Below are 21,153 nucleotides of genomic sequence, written 5' to 3' on the forward strand. Positions count from 1 at the left end.
TCCCCCCAGGCTCCGGCTCCGGGTGGTCCGGCCCGGGCCCCGCCCCTCGCCGCGCGGCGGCGGCCACGCCGACTTCCGCTTCCGGCTGCTGCCGCGGCCGCGGGCGGGCGGCTGGCGCTGCGCTCGGCGCCTGGCCTCGCCGCCCGGCCTGGCCGCTGCTTGCGGGCGCCCCGAGCCCCCTCCCGGCGATGGTGCCGCCCGAGGGCGCGTCCGTCCGCCGCCGCCGCTGACCCCGGCCCCCCCGCCCCATGGCCGCCTCGGCGCCGCCCCCACCGGACAAGCTGGAGGGAGGTGGCGGCCCCGCACCGCCCCCTGCGCCGCCCGGCACCGGGAGGAAGCAGGGCAAGGCCGGTGAGAGCGCCCAGGACCTGGCGGCCGGGGGGACGTTGGCGGGTGGGCGCAGGCGGGGGTTCCTGGGACCGGGGGACCCGAAGGGAGGCTCGGGCGGGGGGACTGGGGGGTCCTTGTCACAGATTGGGGACCCTAGGGTTTGGAGACGCACGGACTCCAGGAGCCACTTGGGAGTCTGAGGGCATCGGGGTGGGGGGGGGTGTCTCATTTAAGGGAGGAGGCAGCCGAGAGTGCGGCCGTGCAGCGTTCTTCGTAGCGCACCTTTGTTCGTGTTTGTTAAGTGAATGAGCGAGCGCGTGTCCAAGTTAGAAGAGCTGCTCCGGCGCGTCCGGGAGGCAGGAGGTCGGGGCAGCCTCGGGGAGATGCGTTTGGGTCTGCATTCTGCTGCTCTTCCTAGGTCTGCAGATGAAGAGCCCAGAAAAGAAGCGAAGGAAGTCAAATACTCAGGTGAATGGTGCTTGACGGCGGGGGTGACTCCTAGCTGCCACTCCAGTAGGCTGGGATGTAGCCTCTCGTGCGGGGAGAAGAGAAAGTTTTCTTGCTTCTGGTCCTGTCCCTCAACTTCCTAACGACGGCGGGGGGGGGGGGGCGAGGGCTGTGTGTGAGGCCACTTGACCAAGGATCTTATCTGTCAGGAAGAGTCGTCTTTTTTCTAGCACTTTGTGCTGTTAGTACTTTAGCAGCTTTGGGAGATGGGCACTGCCCCTATTTTACACATGGGGATCTGAGGCTTTAACAAGTTGAGTACCTGTTCGAGGGTCTCCAGATTATTTGGAGTCAGAGCTAGGATTCCAGCGCGGTTCTGTCTGCTTTTTCCACCCCCTGTTTCTGTTATGTTCTGAGATTTGTCTTGACTTGGGATCCGAGCTGGCCTTTACCAGCCTCCAGAACAAGTCCTGCATTTCTATGGCTCTGCTGGCTTCTAGCTGTGTGTTTCCTTCTGTGATCCTTTCTTTGTCCTCTGTTCCCCACTAGGGCCCTGCATACTCACATCTGACGGAGTTTGCACCACCCCCGACTCCCATGGTGGATCACCTGGTTGCATCCAACCCTTTTGAGGATGACTTCGGAGCCCCTAAGGTGGGGGGCGCAGCCCCTCCGTTCCTTGGCAGTCCTGTCCCTTTTGGAGGCTTCCGCGTACAGGGGGGCATGGCAGGCCAGGTACCCCCAGGCTACGGCACTGGGGGTGGAGGGGGTCCCCAGCCTCTCCGTCGCCAGCCCCCTCCTTTCCCTCCCAATCCTATGGGCCCAGCTTTCAACATGCCCCCCCAGGGCCCTGGCTACGCATCTCCAGGCAACATGAACTTTCCTGGCCAACCCTTCAACCAGCCTCTGGGCCAAAACTTCAGCCCTCCTGCTGGGCAGATGATGCCAGGCCCGGTGGGAGGATTTGGCCCCATGATCTCACCCACCATGGGACAGCCTCCCAGAGGGGAGCTGGGCCCTCCTTCTCTCCCCCAACGCTTTGCCCAGCCAGGGGCACCTTTTGGCCCTTCTCCTCTCCAGAGACCTGGTCAGGGGCTCCCCAGCCTGCCCCCAAACACAAGTCCCTTCCCTGGTCCGGACCCTGGCTTTCCTGGCCCTGGTGGTGAGGATGGGGGAAAGCCCTTGAATCCCCCTGCTCCCACTGCTTTTCCCCCAGAGCCTCACTCAGGCTCCCCAGCTGCTGCGGTTAACGGGAACCAGCCCAGCTTCCCCCCAAACAGCAGTGGGCGGGGGGGGGGAACCCCAGATGCCAACAGCCTGGCGCCCCCCAGCAAAGCTGGCGGGGGGTCAGGGCCTCAGCCTCCCCCAGGCCTGGTGTACCCGTGTGGCGCCTGTCGCAGCGAGGTGAATGACGACCAGGACGCCATCCTGTGCGAGGCCTCCTGCCAGAAGTGGTTCCATCGCGAGTGCACAGGCATGACTGAGAGCGCGTACGGGCTGCTGACCACCGAGGCCTCCGCCGTCTGGGCTTGCGATCTCTGCCTCAAGACCAAGGAGATCCAGTCTGTGTACATCCGCGAGGGCGTGGGGCAGCTGGTGGCTGCTAACGATGGCTGACCCTGGCGAGGGTGAGGGTTCCCAAGTCTGGCTCTCGGTCCTCGTTTCCACTGGCCTCCTGTCCCGAGGGGGCAGAGATACGGTGGCTCCTGAGGGCAGAGAAGGACCTGAGGTGGGCAGGCAGAAGAGTCTGGATCGCTCGCTTTTCTGGAAAATTACCTGTACACGTTGAGATCTGCAGAGATCAGGAAACCAAAGCCCTACCAGCGTTGTGGTGGCTCCCATCTCTGAAGGCCTAGGGGTATGGCTGCAACAGAGAAGAGGCTGGAAGAAGATCCGGAGGGCAGGGGTCTCCTCTGTGCAGATGACGGACGCCCCAGCACCTGTGCCTAACACTCCTGTCCAGCCCCGCAGCTGCAGCCTTAGTTTTTGGAGTGAAGTGTTAAAGGTTTCTGGCCAGAGGAGTCGGGGTCCCATCCCCGCGGTAACACTTTCATGGGCTTTAGGAGACAGCTTTAGGTAATAAATGGGGAATTTTCCCTTTTCTTACCCTCCCCTTGCCTCCTCCACGACGTACCCAAGCCTCACCCCCTCAGACAACCAAATAGCTTGGAGAAGCAGGAGAGCGCTCGGCTGGGGCAGTTTCTTGGTGTTTTGGGGCTTCAAGACTGTGCGAGAGAGATGCTGTCCGGACCTGTGTCCCTCATACCAAAGCCACTGGCCCTTTCTCAGCCTCTCTTGGGCTTTTAATGACCATATTTTTGCCAAAAATTGGGATATGTGGTCTGACCAGAATATCTGAGGTTTGGACTGTCCTGGGACCTGGGACTCTGGTTGTACAGTGCTCCCCATGCCTCCCCCCCCCCCCCCTCAGTTTGTTGCACAGTAGTGTTGGCGCTGGGCTAGAGCTTTCGTCACCTGTATCCCTCTGCCTCCCTGGCTTGACTGAAGGAAAGCTTGAAAAGGCATGGAGCCCTTATACCTCATCTCCTGACAAGGCTCCCTGGCCCAGCCCGTGGGGGAGGGAGGCCGTGGGACTGTCATAGCCATGGCCCCCGAAGTGCAGTCCGTAGCCTGGGTGTGTGCTACCTTTCTGTAGATCTTTTGGGGCCAGGTGATCTAGCAGTTCTCACTCCTCTCCGCCAGAGCCCCACACTGGGCTGGATGGGTTCATATACTGATTCGTAGGCGCTGCCTGCCGGGTATGGGCCCCCCGTCGGCCGGGCTCCTGCACACGTTCCTCAGCGGGGCGGGGAAGCAGGCACACGTGTGGTCTGGCGAGGAGCTAGGGGTTGCCTGCACCCTACACACAAACACACACACACACACACACACACGCACGCACACACCACCCTACCCCCCCCCCCCCCCCGTGATTTTAGCATGTGAAGAACTCATTTGCCTGCACGGGTGGAGCCAGCCGTTTTCGAGGCCGTGGGAAGGGAGGGAGGGGCCTCGGCTTCGCTCCCGCGGTGTCCGGCCTCCCGCCCCCAGCTGTGTGTTGTGTTTGTGGTTCTGTGGCCCCTCTTTTATCTGTTGCTATTTTTGTGACGTCTCCCCCCCTCCCCCCCATTCCTCCGCCATCTCCGCCTTTTGTAAGTGGCTCCTGGGGAGGGGTCTGCTCAATCGACCCCTCTACACTATTTGGAAGGAACTGGGGGTGGCAGAGATGTGGTGGTGGGGGTCTTTTGTACGGTTGGATTAATAAAATGACTTGAAAGTCCAGACGAGGACTCCTGGCTGTTTCAGCACACGAAGGTTGGAAGTAACCTCTGCCACCGCCGGCGCGGATGCCTGAGGGGTGAGGATACCTGCGTGCCCAGGGTTCCTGGAAGAGAGAATGGAGATTCTGGCCCCTGAGCTGACCTTGGTGCGAGGCGAGGAGCCGAGGGCGGCCTGTGTGCGCCACCCCTCCCCCTGCGTCCCTGGTGTGGGAAAGCAGTTCTTTTCTGGGCACATTCCTGGACCCGGCCTGGAGCCAGGGCCCCAGGGAGGCAAGTGCCGTTGGTGTTTCTGGGTTTAGCGCCTACTGCCCCTCCCCCAGTTGTTTGGATTAGGGGTCAAGTAGAGCTCCAGGTCAAGTGCAGTGGGAAGGGGGCTGCCCCTGGTCTAGCAGATTTCACTTGGGGATGCTTCCCAGGTGTCCCCTTTAGAAAAGTAGCGGTGGCATCCTTAATCTGCACTGGCGCAGGGCGAGGAGAGCGGTGGGAGGGCTATTTCCAACCCACGGGATGCCATCTCCCTTCCCCCATCCTGCAGCTGTCCCTGTCTGTCCTGGGGTCGACCTGGCCCCTGCGGTCTCGGGAGGTACCACCCTTCGCTTTCAGTTTTGGGTCTTCCCCCTAGCAACTGTTTCTACACTGGGAAAGTAGGCAAGGTCACCGAAAACCCAGCTTGCGGGAAGCCCAGCCGACCGTGGGAGGAGAGCCCGGGGCTGGGGGCCCGGCAGGTCCCCCTCCCCTCCGCCGGCTCTCGATTCCAGCGCTGATTGGCCCAAAGTTTCCGCCCTCTCCGGGACACTGGTTCTCCATTGGCCAGTCCCGGTCACGTGGGCCCCTCCTCTCCTGGGCTGGAAACCCGGGGAGGCCGCAACAAGTCGGGTGAGGACTGCGGGTACTGCTGGGTCAGGTGAGGCCCCGGCGGGGCAGGGGTCGCGCGGACCCCGTCACACGGGAGGGGCGTGGGCTGCCCCGGGGACCCGGGAGCTGCTGGTCCCTGCTGGGCCTGGAGAGGCGGCGTCCGGGACGGCCGTGTCCCGGACCGGCACTTGCTCGGGCGCCCCGGGCATGCTCTGGTGGCGCGGGGGTCCTTTGCTTCCGAGGTTTGGGGCAGCCACCCCTACAGGGCTTGAGTTGGGCCAGATTTGCCAGCTTGTGCAGGGGGGAGAGCTCCCCCTTTAGCTGTCCTCTAGGAACAGCAGAGTGTCTGACAAGCCTTAAGGTCCGTTTTTGTGGGGAGGGGTGGAGGTGGAGAGGTAGACCGGAACGAGATCTGAAACCCCACGGGGAGCGATGTAGGTTGGACCGAGAAGGGAACTTCCTAAAAAGGTAAAGCGATGCGGGCTGAGGAGAACGGGGCCATCTTTTGGAATCTTGGATGCACTCTACGGACAGAGCAGTGGCAGAGTTTGGAACTCTGGGTGCAGGGGTTCCAGACTGTCTCCTGTTTGGGGCTCAGAAGTATTTGTCTTTGTTGACCCAAATGCCGGGGCTGGTTTCCATGGAGACAGTGAGTCTGACATCACCCTGGTTGCCATGGTTCCTGGTTCTGGAGGACCCGAGCAGGCTGTACACAGCCAGGGAGAAACAGAGACTTCAGCCCAAGCTGCTGCCACTTCCTTCCTGCCACCACCTGTTAACAGTCACGCGCAGCAACTGGGAATGGGGAGATGGTGACAGAAGGCGGCGGAAGGCCCGAGAGTGGCAGGCAGGCCTAACAGGGCTGGCTGTGTGGATGCCTTCATTTTTTTTTTTTTTTTTTTTCAATGTTTTTTATTTATTTTTGGGACAGAGAGAGACAGAGCATGAACGGGGGAGGGGCAGAGAGAGAGGGAGACACAGAATCGGAAACAGGCTCCAGGCTCCGAGCCATCAGCCCAGAGCCTGACGCGGGGCTCGAACTCACGGACCGCGAGATCGTGACCTGGCTGAAGTCGGACGCTTAACCGACTGCGCCACCCAGGCGCCCCTGTGTGGATGCCTTCAGAAGCTGGCCAGGGGGTCCCGTTGGATGTGGTGTGGGGGTCCTTGCAGCCATTCTCCTGTCTGCCTGTGGGACGGCTGTGCGTGTCTAGGAGGCACAGGCCTTGGGGAAGACACCGTCAGCTGTCTGTCCCGGGCGTGGGTCTTGAAAGGCCACAGGGGTATCAGGACCCTGCGCAGGACTTGGCACCAGCTTAAATAGATGGGGGCTGCGCGGGGGTCCCTAAGCGTTTCTTCCCAAGCCTCACTTCCCTTCCTAGCGTTTCCTTACAGAGCCCTGCTCCTGTGCCCCCCGTTTGGCCCCTCTGTGAGTGGTCCTGTGTCCTCCTCTGAAGGACCACAGCCCAAGACTTGGGGGGGGGGGTCAGCTCATCTTATCCTCCTGCCTTGTGCCAGGTCCCCGTCACAGCTGCCCAGACTCAGGGGGACAGTCTTGGCTGGAGTGACAGGACAGGTCTCCCTCTCCTTACCCCACTTTGTGTCAGGCTTCAGAAGCTGGCGTGACTTCCCACCCCCACCTGCCGAGTCAGAGGCGAGTAGCAGGGCGCAGGGCCGCAGCCCTGATTGTCGTCTGCACTTTGCAAACCGTAAGGCCTTGACAAACGATGGCTGTCTTTAAACCCTTTTCCCAGTTGCCTTGAGTTCCATGGGATGACACTGCAGATTACATAGAAAGGAAACAGAACTTAGAATGGAGAGTCAGCGTGAGGAGGAGATTTACCAAGGGTGTGCTGAAACGCGTCTGGGCCATGTCAGGTGTTCTCAGGCCGGACTACACAGGAGAGAGCCTTCTGGGAGGTTTCCAAGAAGACCCATGTCTGGCGGGGGCGGGGCGGGGGGGGGGGCGCCTGGGGGCTCAGTCAGTGGAGCCGTCCGACTTCGGCTCGGGTCATGATCTCACCGTCCGTGAGTTCGAGCCCCAAGTTGGGCTCTGTGTTGACAGCTCAGAGCCTGGAGCCTGCTTCGAATTCTGTATCTCCCTGTCTCTGCCCGTCTGACACTCTCACTCTGTCTCTCTCTCTCTCTCTCTCTCTCTCAAAAATAAATAAACATTAAAGAGAAAAATTAAAAAAACAAATAAACAACAACAACAAAAACTCCCAAGACCCATGCCTGGGTCTGACCTGAAATCAGTTGAATCAGAATCTCGGGCGGCCTCGGTGTGCAGCCAGCGTTGAGAACCCCTGACCAGCCTGTAGGAAGGATTTATGGTGGGCAGGACACTTCAGTGGGAAGGAGGCCATCCAGTCTCAGCTTCTGAGCCCCGGTGAGGGGCTTGGGGAGTGACTGTGGGGGAGTCTGGGTGGTTGTTCTCTTCCCTCCTCCCATTAGCTGTTCATCCCGGGCAGGTTAGCAGCCTTGACGCCTCCATTTCCGCTGGCTCTAACCTGGGGGCGCTGGCCTGGATACCCCCAGATCCTCTCCAGCTCCGTGCTTGGACCTTTCAAAGTCAGTTCAGTCTCCCAGGGACCACAGGTGAACTTCTCTGTGTGTGCTGACAGGTGTTGATCTGTAAGAGCTGATACTGCCCAGGAAAGTTCAAGTGTCAGGGTTCGAAGGGTTGGTTCTGGAAGCCACTGCTCAGCCCCGGGAACCCAGCCAAGGCTGCTCTCTGCATCCTGCCTTTGCTGAAGGGAACCTGGGTCCTTAAGAGCACTTTTCTCCGCAGGTGGCAGCCACAGCCCCCTCGGGGACCCCAGCAACCATGGCTTCCTGCCCAGACTCTGACAACAGCTGGGTGCTTGCCGGCTCAGAGGTAGGACGCAGGCCTGGGAACCCTGTGGGAGAGAAGTACCTGCGGGGCTGGGTTGCTTTTTGGGTCTGTCCCCTTGCTCGGTTCTGCCGGGCACCTGTGTCGCCTCCTGCTGGCGGCCGAGAGGAGCTCCAGGGGCAGGAGGAAGGGGAGCAGGCCCCAGGAGTCAGGTGTGAGGATTGGCTCGGGCCCAAGCGGCGTCAGCTGCTGAGAGTAGGGGACCTGAGGCAACGTCAGGAAAGCCATCTCGGGGGAGACCGAGGAGGTGCACGGGTGTCAGTGTTGGAGCGGGGTGGGGCAGAGCCTGAGAAACCCCGCCGAGGCCTCATGGGCCCGGCCCAGGCACGCAGGCCTCCTCCTGGGTGGGGGAGTCACAGAAGGGCTGTGAGTTCGAGGGCCTCGGGACAGTCACCGCCTGTGGGTGGGGTGAACGAGGGAGTGTTTTGAAGGTCGGGCAGCGCGGCTGGCAGTGGGGGCAGGCAGCCAGTGGGCTCCTGTGCCCCCAAAGCCACCAAGAAGGGGGAGGGGGCCGGAGAAAGCTCGTCAAGGGCCCCGGGCCCCGTGACTTGGAGTGTTAGGACCGCCAGGGGGAGGGGTGTGAGGGTGGGAGCGAGGGCAGGACACAGGGCCTGGGGCCAGAGCCCCAGCCCAGAACGACTGCGGGGCCTTCCTCTCTGTCCCCCGCTGTAAGAGGGGGTTGTGATTCCTGGCTTAGAGGGGTGGCCGTGGTGAAACGAGTGGTTTGAAAACAGCACAGAAACGGACTGAGGCACACAACGATCCTTGGAGGGCTTGCAGAAGCCCTGCTTGGGTGAGCGGGTGGCAGGCCTGCTGGGCAGGGGTGTGCAGGGAGGGCAGAACTGGGGGGGGGCGGGGGGGGCGGGCCAAGTTGTCGGCTGCCAGCAGCCGCGTGTGGGGCAGTGGAAGAGGCCAGAAAAGCCTGGAAGATGCGAGTAAAGTGGGCGGCCTGTCGAGTGGACGCTGCAGGGAAACCCATGGGGCACATGATCGTGACCTTTAAGTGGCCAGGGGGCTCTGTTCTCTTGCCGGCCGCCCACCTCCCAGCCAGTCAGCAGCTTCCATTGGTGGGGAGGTGGGAGACCCCGGCTTTGGCCGGCTTCTTTGGGAGGGTGGGGGGGCACCAGGTTCCTAGGTGATGGGGTGTCTTGGCCCAGCCGCACTTTTCCATTGGCCAGCAGCTGCCTCTGGAAGTCCCTCACGGTGGCAGGGCAGGGCAGGGAGGGGAGGTCAAGCGAGGTCAGGGAGGTCAGGGAGAGGAGCTGCCGCCCGCCGCCCTCCCCCACCTCGCGTTAGCTCACTATGGCACATGTAGGTTTTTGTGAGATGTGGGTGGGGGTCCCCGGGCCGTGCGGCTGGCCCCAGGGACCCCAGCAGAGCACCCGTGCTCCTGGTTTGGAGCACCCCCTCCCCCAGGCCCTGCCCGTGGAGACCTTGGGCCCGGAATCCAGGATGGACCCAGAACCCGGGAAAGCTCCCCAGGCCCCTCGGAGCCACTTCGAGGCAGCTTCTGATGAACTAGCTGGGGCCGTGAGTGGAGAAGGTAACGGGCCCTCCTGAGGGCGGGTGCAGCCGCCTTCGTCTACGCTGTGGGGTCTCCTGCCCCTTCTAATCTGGCAGGGCCTGTGGGAGCCAGACGGCTGTGTAGAAAGTTCATCTGGGGGACAGTGGTATGTTTCCTGGGCCTTTTCGTCTGCTGCAGAGACCCCCTTCCAGACTGAAAGTCCCCAGTGCGGTCCCCTTCTGCCAGAGAAGACCGAGGCCAAGGTGAGGACCTTCACTGGGTGGGGAGGGCACCTGGAGAGGGGGGAGGCCTGGAGCCGCTCGTGGCTGTGTCTGCTCAGGGTGTCCTGGAAGGTGACGCTTCTGCCACGAAGCCCTCCGGCCTGGGAGACGTGGTGGTCCAGAGAGACTTGGAGGAGGCCCCTGTGGTGGCAGGCCCAGAAGACACACAAGACACGCAGGACCCGGAGGGTCACAGCCCCCCACAGAGCCTGCCCTCATCTCCCAACGCAGGTGAGAGCCTTTTGGTCTCCGTCTTTCCTCTCCTTCTGGAAGGAATGGGGGGCAGGGCGTTTGCTGCTGAGCACGGTTCTGGTCCAGGCCCCGGCACTTAGCAGCGTAGTACTCGGCTTGCCATGTGTCAGTGAAACCTCACCACTACCCCCGAGGATTCAGGGAGGTCAGGTGACTTGACCGAGGTCACACAGCTGGTAAGCGGCAGGGCCTGGGTCTGCTTGACTCTTTCCCTTGTGCCACGAGGCCCCTTCTTTTCTTGCTTCTAGATTCAACTCTTGTTCCCTGAGCCTCTTTCACATGTCAGTTCTGTGCCCGGGAGGGGAGGGGGGGTGGGCGGTACGTGGCCCGTGTGAGAGGCAGACTCGTCTGAACCAAATGGAAGTCAGACCAAGAGCGTGGGGAAAGGAGGGGGAAGGGGAGAGGAGGGAGGGGAGGGGAGAGTGGTTCAGCCAGGGGACAGTTGAGGGAAGGGAGAGAGGGGCGGGAGCGGTCGGGGGAAGGTTCAGGTTGGAGGGCATCTTGACAAGGAGCAGGCTGTTGGTCGTCAGCAGAGGCACGGGCCGCCTGTCCCGCGCTGAGGAGCCTTTGGCCAAGGCTGTGGCCGAGTCCTTCTCTGCTGAAGGACGGGGTGGAGGGAGAGGGCAAGACCTGGGCCGTTTAGGGCACGAGCGAGGTGCTCGCGCAAAGCTGCCGAAGAGAGGGTAGGCAGACACGAGGCAGGGGTGTGGGGGGAGGGCCCGGGGGGAGGGCTGAGGTGGCCAGGTGTAGCAGCGGGGTTGTTCTCTGAACAGGGGTGGGGGGGGGCACCGGTGTGGAGGGTGGGGTACTGAGAGCTTGGTCCCCGGGTGACACTCAGGTAGGGTGGCTGGCAGATGGTCATCAGGCCCGGGGCTCTGGGCAGGCCAGGTCCGGATCTATGGACTGGGGGCTCGTCTGCTACGGAGGAAAGCCAGTGGTGTGGGTGACTGTGCGGGGAGATGGCCGGGCCCCGCGGGACCCTCGCCTTTAGGACCGGGAAGAGCCAGGACGGACTGAGAGGCAGCGCCCGGCGGGCACAGGAGCTGCCGAGGGAGCTGGGTGGGGGGCACGTGTGGAGGAGGGGGTGCTTTTAGGGAAGAGCTGCTCCCTGAGTTTGCAGATAGAAGGACCGCCCCTCCCCCCCCCCCCCCCCCCCCCCCCCCCGCCATAGGCCGGGCATCTGAAGACCGCCCAGGTGGACGGGGGCAGGGTCCCTGACTATGTCCCTCTCTGCGGTCGCCTCACTGCCTCGTGCCCACTGCTTCTCCAGCCTGGCCCGTGGAGGAGGCCCCCCGCTCCAGCAGTGAGGACGACACAGACGTGGAGGCGGAGGGGCTGCGGAGGCGGCGGGGCCGGGAGCCCAGCACCCCCCGGCCCGTGGCGGCCCTGGGCGTGGAGGGCCAGGCCCGCGGCGAGGGCGCGGGCGGGGAGCCGGGCCTCTCCCCCAACATGTGTCTCCTTGGGGCCCTGGTTCTGCTGGGCCTGGGAATCCTGCTCTTCTGCGGTGAGCGCTCCCTCCCTGCCGCGGCCTCCTCCCTGTCTCCGCGACCCCTCCTGCCCCTCTCCTCCGCTCTGGCCTCACCGAGCCCCTCTGTCTCCATCCTCAGGCGGCCTCTCGGAGTTTGACAGCGGTGAGTGGGGCGGGGCCCTGGCTCGTCCCTGCCCGGCCTCAGGGAGGCCACTGGCGGTTCCCCGAGTCAGAAGTAGGGCCCCTGGGCTGTGCATTCATTGCTCAGTCACTGACCTTCTCAGCTGTTCAGGGCGACCCTCGGCCCTCTCCTGCTGGACTTCTCAGCCGTAGGGTAGGCCCAGGGCAGGCGGGTGACCGTGCGTGTGCAGGGGTGAGGGAGCGGGCCAGTTTTGGGACTTTGGTTTCCCACAGGACCCACGGAGGAAGCACAGCCGCAGGCCTTCCCAGACACCGGCTCGGATGCGGAGGTGCTGGATGGCGTGGGGGGCGCGGGGACCGTCCGGGAGACTCGGGGCGGCCTGGCTGTGGGGCGGGAGGGGTCACTGGCTCCCGTGCCCTTAGGATGGACTGGGGCAGCCGCTGCAGGCCTCAGCACCCCCCGACAGGGTGCCCAGCCTGCAGAGCATGGCCCTCCTGCTGGACAAGCTGGCCAAGGAGAACCAGGACATTCGGCTGCTTCAGGCCCAGCTCCAGGTGGGCACACGCAGGGGTGAGGGGAGGGGTGGGAGGGGTGTGTGTCCTACAAGTTGCCTCTGCTCGCCTCCCACCACCATCTCCTCTGTCCACTGGAGTTAGGCTTTCTTCCTGGCTCTCTGCTCACACCCTGCGGCCACGGCCCAGGCCCGGCTGGCATCCCGGCTGGCGCCCCCGCTGCCTGAGGCCACCCTGCCTGATGGGTGCAGTCTGCCCGGGGCCGCGTGTGAACAGGGATCGGTAGGACTGCCGAGGCTCGGTTAATAATGTCTCTTCTGGGTGTGGGAGGCAGAAAGGGCCGTGAGAGCCGCGTCTGGTCAATCTCAGGTGGATCGAAGTGTGTCCTTGTAGGAGGACGTGGAAGCTGAGGTCTGTGACGGAATTTGGGGTCACGAGCTCGGTGCAGGTTGTGGATGGCGAGGAGGTTGAGAACCAAACTCTCTGAGCGTCCTAGGCCGTGTCCTGCCGACTCCCGTGGGCGGAAGCGGGGCGGGAGGCACCGGGCCCTTCCCGACCCGCCTGTGGCACCCTCCACCACAGGCCCAGAAGGAGGAGCTTCAGAGCCTGGTGCGCCAGCCCCGAGAGCTGGAAGAGGAGAACGCGCGGCTGCGGGGGGCCCTGCGGCGGGGCGAGGCCGCCCAGCGCACCCTGGAGTCCGAGCTGCAGCGGCTGCGGGCCGGCTGCGTGCGGGGCCCAGACGGGGTGTGCGTCCCCTGGAGCGGAGGCCCTCTGGGCGGCGGGGTCTCCGGGGAGTGGGAGCCGGGCCCTGGCCTCCCTGAGCAGCAGGAACGGCTGGAGGCGGAGGCCCAGGCATTAAGGCGCGAGTTGGAGAGGCAGCGGCGGCTGCTGGGGGCGGTGCGGCAGGACCTGGAGCAGAGCTTGAGCGGTGCGGGCCGAGGGGACCTGGCCGAGCTGGGCCGCAGACTGGCCCAGAAGCTGCAGGGCCTGGAGAAGTGGGGCCAGCACCCCGGGGTCGGTGCCAACGCCTCAGAGGCCGGGCACCGGGAGCCCCGCTTCCAGAGTCCCAGGGAGTGGAGTGCAGAGGAGAAGCGGCGGGGTGGGCAGGGGGACCGGAGCGCTGAGCCCCGGAGGCACAAGAAGGAGGGGTCTGGTCGGGAGAGAAAGAACTGGGGGGGTGAGGGCCGGGAGGTGGCAGAGGGCTGGGGGGAGGGCAAGCCGCAGGGGGCGGAGTGGGGCAGCAGGAAGGACGCCAGGCGGCAGGGCCCTGAGGAGCGCCCTAGGAGGAGTGGGAGCCCTCACCCCCCCGGGGGGCAGCGGCACCCTCAGCGGGAGGAGGGCGCTAGCGACGGGCGAGGCCGCCCGGCACCGGCACCGGCACCGGCACCGGCACCGTGGGCCGAGCTATTGAGGCGCAAGTACCGGGCCCCGCAGGGCTGCTCAGGCGTGCGCGAGTGTGCCCGGCAGGAGGGCCTGGCCTTCGGGGCAGAGCTGGCCCCGGTGCGGCGACAGGAGCTGGCGTCTCTGCTGACCACTTACCTGGCACGGCTGCCCTGGGCCGGGCAGCTGACCCAGGAGCTGCCGCTCTCGCCCGCTTACTTTGGGGAGGATGGCATCTTCCGCCATGACCGCCTCCGCTTCCGGGACTTTGTGGATGCCTTGGAGGACAGCCTGGAGGAGGTGGCGGTGAGGCAGACGGGTGACGACGATGAGGTGGATGACTTTGAGGGCTTCATCTTCAGCCACTTCTTTGGAGACAAAGCACTGAAGAAGAGGTGGGCAGCTGTGGGCGGGGGCCGGGGGGGGGGAGGGAGCACAGGCCCTGAGTCCCAATCTTGAGTTTGAGGCACTTGTAATCCACGGCGGGCTCCCCTTCGAGCAGCATCCAGATGCGCTCCGGTCTTCCCTTGAGGTCAGGAGGCCGCCTGTGCTCGCTCCACGCTCCACGGTGGTCCTGGGAGCCCCCTCGGGCTGGGGGGACCTTTCCTCCCGAGTACTTGTGTCCAGCGTGTACCTGCAGTGCCGAGGAGGCTTCCTGCCTCGCTGGCCGGGGACCTCACACTGGGAGGGTGGGTCCGTCCCCCCTGCCTTAGGGGGGACAGGTCCCCGCTGCTACAGGAGCCTCTTCTCACCACGCGGCGTGGTCCTGAAGGCCTCTTCCTGCCCCTACCTGGTCTCCCCACAGGTCAGGGAAGAAGGACAGACACTTCCGGAGCCCGGGGAGGGGCTGAGGCCCGGGGTCCCCTGACCCCGGGGACCGTTGAACTGTCGTCTTCTCCGGCTCCCTAGGAGAGTCACCCGGCCTTGCACTGATGCCACTGTTGCCAAGAAAAGGCTTTAGCTGGACCTGCCTTGCTGTTTATGCAAATATATGCAAATGATTGGGGGGCCAGCAGGGGGGGGGCGTGGGGGGACAGGAATCTGATTCTGCAGCCAGAGAGCCTTGGTGCGTGCGTGTGCCCCCAGAGGGGCCCCTTGGCTGCACACACTGGCCTGTGCCCCCTGGGATGGAGGCCCAGCACCAGGGCTTTCCCTGGGGTTTTGTTACATTTGAAAGCGGCAGCCCCCGGGGACTGAAGTCTCCTTCTGCCTCCTCCCCGGCCCCACCTCATGGGAACTGAAGACTCAGCCCCAGGAAACGCTGTTGGGGCTGTGCTGTCGGCTGGGGGCTCCGTCACTGGGCTGGCGTGTAAGCACAGGGGACCCCACACCCACCTTGTCCCCACCTCATCCTCCCCACCCGCCTCCGGCCCTCAGGGCCGGAGCTCACAGCTGCCGAGGGCCATGGGTTCCCGAGGGTGAGCCTTGGGCCCCCGTCCCGGCCGAGAGATCTCGGCAGGTTAATTTCTGGGAACCTTGGGTTTCTGATCCTCAAACAAAGGGACTGGGGGGCTGGGGAGAGATTACATAAAGCAATGTAAGCAAAATGCCTGTTCTGTATTTGGCACTCAAAAGCTGTCGCCGGCCAGAGGGTGTGAGGAAGGGGCGGAGGACCCCCACCGGGCTCTGGGCTGGGAGGTGGGAAGCCACTAGGTGGCGCCCCGGCTCCACGTTTGCCGCGGACCTCGCCTCCCGCACCGCTTAGAGCCCCAGACCCAGACCCACCCGGCCAGGTGAGGTGAGGGCCTGCGCTCACCCAAGACCCAGAGTCCGCTGGGCCACTTACTGCCCAGAAGTCCTTCCTGACCGGGCTCCTCGACCGGCCTGCACGTCCCGTGCGAGTGTAGGGACGGAATGGCGCAGTGTGACTTCAGGAAGGGAAGAGTGCCCGCCGGCTCCAGAAGGGGCTGTGGTGGGCGGCGGGGGCTCAGGAGGGACCGCTGGCTGTCGTAGGGTTGTGAGCCAACGGGCTCCTGCGGGCCTCTCGCTGGGGGCTGAACCAGGAGCGCAGGGTGTGTGTGAGGAGGCGCCCCCTCTGTGGACTGTCGTCCCCTCCATGGACCCTCACCCCCCCTCCGTGGACCCTCATCCCCTCCACGGACTGTCCCCTCCACAGACTGTCGTCCCCTCTGGGCCCTCGTCCCCTCCGTGGACTGTCGTCCCCTCCATGGACCCTTGCCCCATCCATGGACCCTCATCCCCTCTGCAGACTGTTGTCCCCTCCATGGACCCTCATCCCCTCCACAGACCCTCGTCCCCTCTGCGGACCATCATCCCCTCTGGACCCTCGTCCCCTCCGCGGACTGTTGTCCCCTCCATGGACGCTCGTCCCCTCCACGGACTGTCCCCTCCGTGGACCCTCGTCCCCTCCATGGACCCTCGTCCCCTCCATGGACCCTCGTCCCCTCCGTAGACTGTCCCCTCCGTAGACCGTCGTCCCCTCTTGAGGATGCCTTTTTATCCTGTTCACCTTTCTCACCGCCTGCAGGTGCTCAGAATTTATGCTGCGTGAACAGCTGACTGGTCAGCTTGAGTCTCCAGGGCAGGGGTTCAGGCTAGAAGGGAGGCCAGATTCCTCATCCGGGGAGGGGCCTGGCTTCAGCGGAGGGGGCACAGCCTGGCCTCCCTGGGTTCCCAGAGGTTGTGGGTGCTTGGGGCTTTTCAGGGTCTGAAAAGCATCACAAAGTCTGGGGGAGGCTGGGAAGGGTCCCCAAGCCCCCTGCCCCTCTTAGCCCCTCAGGGAGTAGGAGCGCTGAGCTGGGTCTGAGGTCTCCGAAGCCGCTGTGTCCCCTGTATCCGAGAGAAAAAGAGAGCCAGGAGCCCCAGGGGTCTGTTGGGGACGGTCAGGACACCAGGGCCACTGCCCGGTGGCCACCCTGTGTCTGGGCTGGCCTAGGTAGGTGATCCTCACTCCCACCACAGGACACGAGGCCCCTCTCTCTGTCACCCTCATGTACCCACAGCAGCTCTGTCTGGTACCCACAGGGGTGGGGGAACCCGGGAGCGAACCCACTGGCGTCTGCCCCCAGCCCTGCGTGGCCCCCCAGGGTCTGGTCTGGACCCCTCCAGTTTAAGCTCTGGGCCTTTCTGCCCTTTCCTCTGAGACCTTCCACCCCTCCCCCCCAGCTAAGAGCTCAGCCCCAGGGGCAAGGGGCAACTTGGGGGAATCATGTGAGTCAGGGGCGCCCCCTTGGGCCTCCTGCTTCCTTTGGCTGGTCCCTAAACTCACTTCTCATCTGTCCCCCAGTCCGCCATCCCTGCCCCTCACCCCTGCCCAGGCTCCTCCACTGCCCTTTCCCCGCTGCCCTCAGCCCCGCCTTCCCTTGCTGGTGCCCCTGCCAGCCCTTACCGCCCCTGGGGTCCCCCTGCCTCCTCTCCCTACTGCTTCCCATCACCCATCCTGGAGGCAGAGATGTGGTCCTGGGTGAGTTTGGGGCCGGCACCCCCCGCTCCCCAGAAGCTCCTTGAAGGTCAGGGGTGTGTGTTCCTCCCAAGACCCTCTCCCAGTCGCCTCTGCCAGGCCAGCTGTTGCCTGAGGGACCTCCCGGGGCCACCCTGATGCAGGGGTGCCCGGGCCCTCACCTGCACGTGCTTATGGGGGGCTGGTAGGGAGCTGCAGGGTGGGACCGGGCTGCCTATCCCTGAACCCCGACGACAGCAGCCCCCATTTTACCGCTGAGATACGTGCCTGCTGGGCAGCTTCCGGCCTCAGCTTCCAGAAGAGGCCCCGCCCCGCTCAGCCCCTCCTCTTCATTCTGGGCCCGATGGAGGCCCCGCCCAGGTCTCCTCTAACCAGACCTTTGGTCTGAGCAAGCTAAGACTGGGGAAACCAGTCTCGGGTCCCCACCGGCTCCCACCTGCGGGCCTCAGGCCGGGTGCCCCCTTGCTTTCAGGGTGAGCTTTCCCATCAGTACAGTGGACACCGAGAGCATCTTCCCAAACCGCTTGGCAGGAGCTGGCAGGGGTGGGGGAGGGGTGCCAGCTTGCATCTCACTCTGCCCCGTGCTGTGCAGACCCCAGTGCTGCCCGCACCGCCCCCCCCCCCCCTCCCCCGCCTCTGCAAGCAGCTGGATGGATTTAACAGGCAGAATTCTCTCTTCAAGCTGCCAGGGAGGAGTCAGCAGGGCGTGAAGAGGAGGGAAGGCTGGCCTCTGACCTGGACTTTGAAGGACAGTAGGATTTGCCATGAGGGCAGAGGTGAGGCCCGGGGAGGGGGAACAGCCTTGGGGCCAGATGGTTAAGTTCATGCTCACCGTTCTCCCACAGGCCCACTTGCAAGTCTAAGGAGGGGCTTTGCCACGGGCAGTGGAGGCTGGGCGCTGTGCAGCGGGTGGCCAGGATGTGACATCGGGGTAGTTTCAAGGTGTCAGCCAACAGCTTGGGAGAGAGGCAACGTGGCCAGAGCAGCGAGTTCGAGCGGCCCAGGCCTGGATGGGACAAGGCCAGGGGAAAGCGGGCGGTCGAGGACATGCTGGGTTTCCCAGCCCTGGCACAGGTGGTTGAGCAGTCCCCCCTCTCCGTGCCGCCCTCCCCGCAGTGCTGGCAGAGGAGGAGGAGGGGCGGGGCTGGCCTTGTCAGGGTGGGGGGGTGGTGGAGAGGGGAAGGCAGCTGGGCTTGACTTTGCCAGATATGGGGGGGCAGCCAGCCTCCCAGCAGGTCCCTCACTCTCCCCAGCTGTGCGTCCCCTCTCCCCATCCTCCCAAGTCAGGGCCCCCTTGGAGAAGTTCCAACCAGCGTCAGACTCTTAACCTTACTGAGCCTGAAGGGTGGGGGGAGTGGCCCGGAGGGGGAGTGACCTGTCTGCTGAGGGTCAGAGGGACAGGTCGCCAGGCTGGGGCAGGGAAGGCAGAAACTTAAGCCGTGCACCGTGGAGAGGAAGGGTTAGCCCCCTTTGGAACGTCAGTCACCCACAGACCAAACAGGCCTGCCATGCTGGCTCATCCGGAACGTGGCCTCAGGCCCTTGCAGAAACCCCATGTGGCGTGAGGCCTGCCCGGAGACCGGCCGCCCCTTACCCGCCTGGGCCACAGACTTTTCGGCTCGCCCATCTCACGGACAAGCAGACGTTAGAGAGGGTAAGACCGTCAGTACCCTCTTACAGACGAGAGAGAGAGAGAGAGAGAGAGAGAGAGGAGGTGGCTTGCCTATGGTCCTGTCACAGCTGGACAGTGACCGAGACTATCCGCGGGCACTGTCCACCTTCCCCAGGAGGCCCCAGGCCGGGAAGCCCGAGCTCCCACCCGTGTCTCTGTCTGGTCCATACACCCCCACCCAGCCACGTGGGTACCTGGCCCTGTGGCACTTCCTCTCTGGCCACCGCAGCCCCTTATGCGCCCCAGCTTGTGGGCAGGAGGAGGCTGGCTCCGGAGCGGCCCTTCACGGGCATGAAGCCGGCCTCTGGTTCAGAGTGAGAAGTGAGGCCCAGAAAGAGAAATCACTTGTCTGGGGTCACGAAGCTTGCTAGGGGTGGGTTGGGGCTGGAGCCCTTGGCTGTCAACCCCTAAGAGTCCCCTGTCCCCGTCCTGTCCCCCCCCCCCCGCCCCCCCGCCTCCCTCCGCTCCTCAAGCTTGTAAGGTGAGGTCTGGGGGAACCGGTTCTTCCTCCCTCTGCCCTTGAGCTTTGAAGTCACCCGTGGGTGGCTCGAGCTGGTGCTGTAAGGACGTCTGGTGTCCCCTCTGCCACTCGGAGAAGCGGCAGCCAGACAGACAGGAGGCTGCCCGTGGAGGACTGCAGCGGGGCGGAGGCGGGGGGAGCCGCCCCGGGACCGGAACAACGGGGTGTGGGGTTCCGAGGCTCGGCCTTGAGGGTGCCTGCAAATGCCCTCGGAGCCTCAGGAGCAAAGGCCTGGCCTCCAGACTCTCCCCCAAAGTGCCATCCATTTGCTCATTCATTTATTTATCGTGGCTCATGCAGCGCTTCCCCAGGCCTGGCCCGGCTGGCGCCACCAGACCTGCCTTCTGGCAGCCTGGGGAGGGACACAGGCGAGGACCTACACGGCAGGCCGAGGCGGGGCTGGGGGGGGGGAGGGTCCTGGAGGCCCCCCTGGCTGCCAGAACCGCTGGCTTTGGAGCCACGCAGACCCAGCTCGGCCACTTGTAGCTCCTGGTTTGGAGCTGAGTCTGTCCATCTCCTTTTGAGAGTAAATACCAGCGTCTGTCTCGAAGATAGTGAAAAACGGTGACATGAAATCAACACATCGCTCTTCAACGGCTGAAGTGGGGCCAGTCCCCAGCTCCAAAGCTGGCATTCAGTACATGATAATCTCACAGAACAAAAAGATTTTTCTAAATCCTGAATCTTTATTTAAAAAAAAAAAAATCGGGGCGCCTGGGTGGCGCAGTCGGTTAAGCGTCCGACTTCAGCCAGGTCACGATCTCGCGGTCCGTGAGTTCGAGCCCCGCGTCGGGCTCTGGGCTGACGGCTCGGAGCCTGGAGCCTGTTTCCGATTCTGTGTCTCCCTCTCTCTCTGACCCTCCCCCATTCATGCTCTGTCTCTCTCTGTCCCAAAAACTAAATAAAAAAAAAAAAAAAAAAAAAAACGTTGAAAAAAAAAAAAATTAAAAAAAAAAAAAAAAAAATCTTTGTTTAAGGGCGCCCGGCTGGGTCGGTGGAGCCCACGACTCCTGGTCTCTGGCTCATGAGGTCAAGCCCCCCCACGGGTATAGGGCTTGCTTAAGCAAAAATCCTGTTTGTTCTTGTGTCGTATTCCAGATTGAGCCGTGGCCACCATCCATGGGCAGACTAGCTGACTTTTTAGAGCTTGTTTCTTTTGAACATCGGAGGATCCCTGCTTTGCCCGGCGTTCTGGGTGAGATCAGCCGGGAGCTGGAGTTGGAGGTGCCGACAGACTCTGCTACGTGCCCTCTGAACGGCTTCGGCCATAAGAGCGAAGGTCACACACTTACCTCATAGCGGCGGAGATAATTCATAGACCGAGGACTGAGCAGGGGAATCCAACTTTCCGTTGGTCTTTTGGGAGCGCGCACTGTCCAGTGAGAGGTTCGACGCCTCTCACCTCCAGGGATGTCGGCGTGTGGCGTTTCTTAAGGCCGGAGAACTTACAAACTCACAGCTGGCCGGTGCCTTGTCCTTCCTCTGGGTTCACCCTTACTGAGCACTTAGCAACTTAGGGAAGGCGGGTCACGAGAGGGGACGGGTCGTAAGTCTCTGACTGTCCACCTGTGTGTTTAGAAGCGTTTTGCCCCTTCTCTCCGGAGTGATCCCGGGGGGTGGGGCGCTATGTACAATAATCTATTTAATAGATGTCTGGGCAAGTGTCTCAATTATAATGAGCCTCATCATAATTGCGACACTTCGGGGCGCCCGGGAGGCTCAGCCGGTTAAGCGTCCAACTCTTGGTTTCGGCTCAGGTCATGATCTCAGGGTTTCGTGGGTTCGAGCCCCACATCAGGCTCTGCCCTGGAGGCATGGATATTGCTTGGGATTCTCTCTCTCTCTCTCTCTCTCTCTCTCTCTCTGCCCCTCCCCTCTCACTGTCTCTCTCTCAAAAGAAATACACTTGAAAAAATTTAATAATTGTGCCACTTAAAGTTGCCTCGTCTTTAAGTAGGGATAGTAGTGTTTATGTCACATGATTGAGTAAATAAATGTCTGGCACGTAGTAAACGCTCAGTAAATAGTAACTCTTACCTATGTGTGTGGGGGGGATGTGTGAGTAAGTGGTAAGCGAGTGTGAGGTGAGCGTGAGGTATGTCAGGAGCATAGGAAGCAGGGATCCAAGGCAGAGGGGTGGGGAGGCGGGGAGGAGGCGTCACAGGCTAAGTGCTGGAGTACAACTCAGAGTCTGC

The 21,153-nt window shown here is 63.2% G+C and overlaps 3 protein-coding genes across 8 annotated transcripts; all 3 read left to right on the forward strand.

The window, feature by feature from the left end:
* Nucleotides 1-78: 78 nt before the first annotated feature.
* Nucleotides 79-4,059, forward strand: PYGO2 (pygopus family PHD finger 2). The gene is made up of 3 exons (XM_058702092.1): nt 79-351; nt 749-798; nt 1,327-4,059. The coding sequence occupies exons 1-3, from the start codon at nt 249-251 to the stop codon at nt 2,392-2,394; spliced, it is 1,221 nt and encodes a 406-aa protein (XP_058558075.1). The 5' UTR covers nt 79-248; the 3' UTR covers nt 2,395-4,059.
* Nucleotides 4,060-4,853: 794 nt separating this feature from the next.
* PBXIP1 (PBX homeobox interacting protein 1) lies at nt 4,854-14,892 on the forward strand. 6 transcript variants are annotated; one of them, XM_058702082.1, is made up of 12 exons: nt 4,879-4,962; nt 6,432-6,567; nt 7,705-7,791; nt 9,208-9,349; nt 9,509-9,573; nt 9,651-9,822; nt 11,114-11,347; nt 11,451-11,474; nt 11,726-11,781; nt 11,876-12,007; nt 12,548-13,740; nt 14,151-14,892. In XM_058702082.1, exons 3-12 carry the CDS (start codon nt 7,741-7,743, stop codon nt 14,194-14,196), a joined length of 2,115 nt encoding a protein of 704 aa, XP_058558065.1. In that variant the 5' UTR covers nt 4,879-4,962; nt 6,432-6,567; nt 7,705-7,740; the 3' UTR covers nt 14,197-14,892. The 6 variants fall into 6 exon arrangements, with proteins under 6 accessions (XP_058558064.1, XP_058558068.1, XP_058558065.1 ...); XM_058702086.1 differs by having other exon boundaries at nt 4,880-4,962; nt 9,223-9,349; XM_058702081.1 differs by lacking the exon at nt 6,432-6,567 and having other exon boundaries at nt 4,854-4,962.
* A 307-nt stretch (nt 14,893-15,199) lies between these two features.
* LOC131495591 (uncharacterized) lies at nt 15,200-20,576 on the forward strand. The gene is made up of 7 exons (XM_058700584.1): nt 15,200-15,257; nt 16,624-16,769; nt 17,179-17,239; nt 17,456-17,542; nt 17,612-17,840; nt 18,249-18,420; nt 20,057-20,576. Exons 1-7 carry the CDS (start codon nt 15,200-15,202, stop codon nt 20,255-20,257), a joined length of 954 nt encoding a protein of 317 aa, XP_058556567.1. The 3' UTR covers nt 20,258-20,576.
* The last annotated feature ends 577 nt before the right edge of the window (nt 20,577-21,153 follow it).

Source organism: Neofelis nebulosa, chromosome 15 (genome assembly GCF_028018385.1).
Source record: "Neofelis nebulosa isolate mNeoNeb1 chromosome 15, mNeoNeb1.pri, whole genome shotgun sequence".
Classification (NCBI taxonomy): domain Eukaryota; kingdom Metazoa; phylum Chordata; class Mammalia; order Carnivora; family Felidae; genus Neofelis; species Neofelis nebulosa.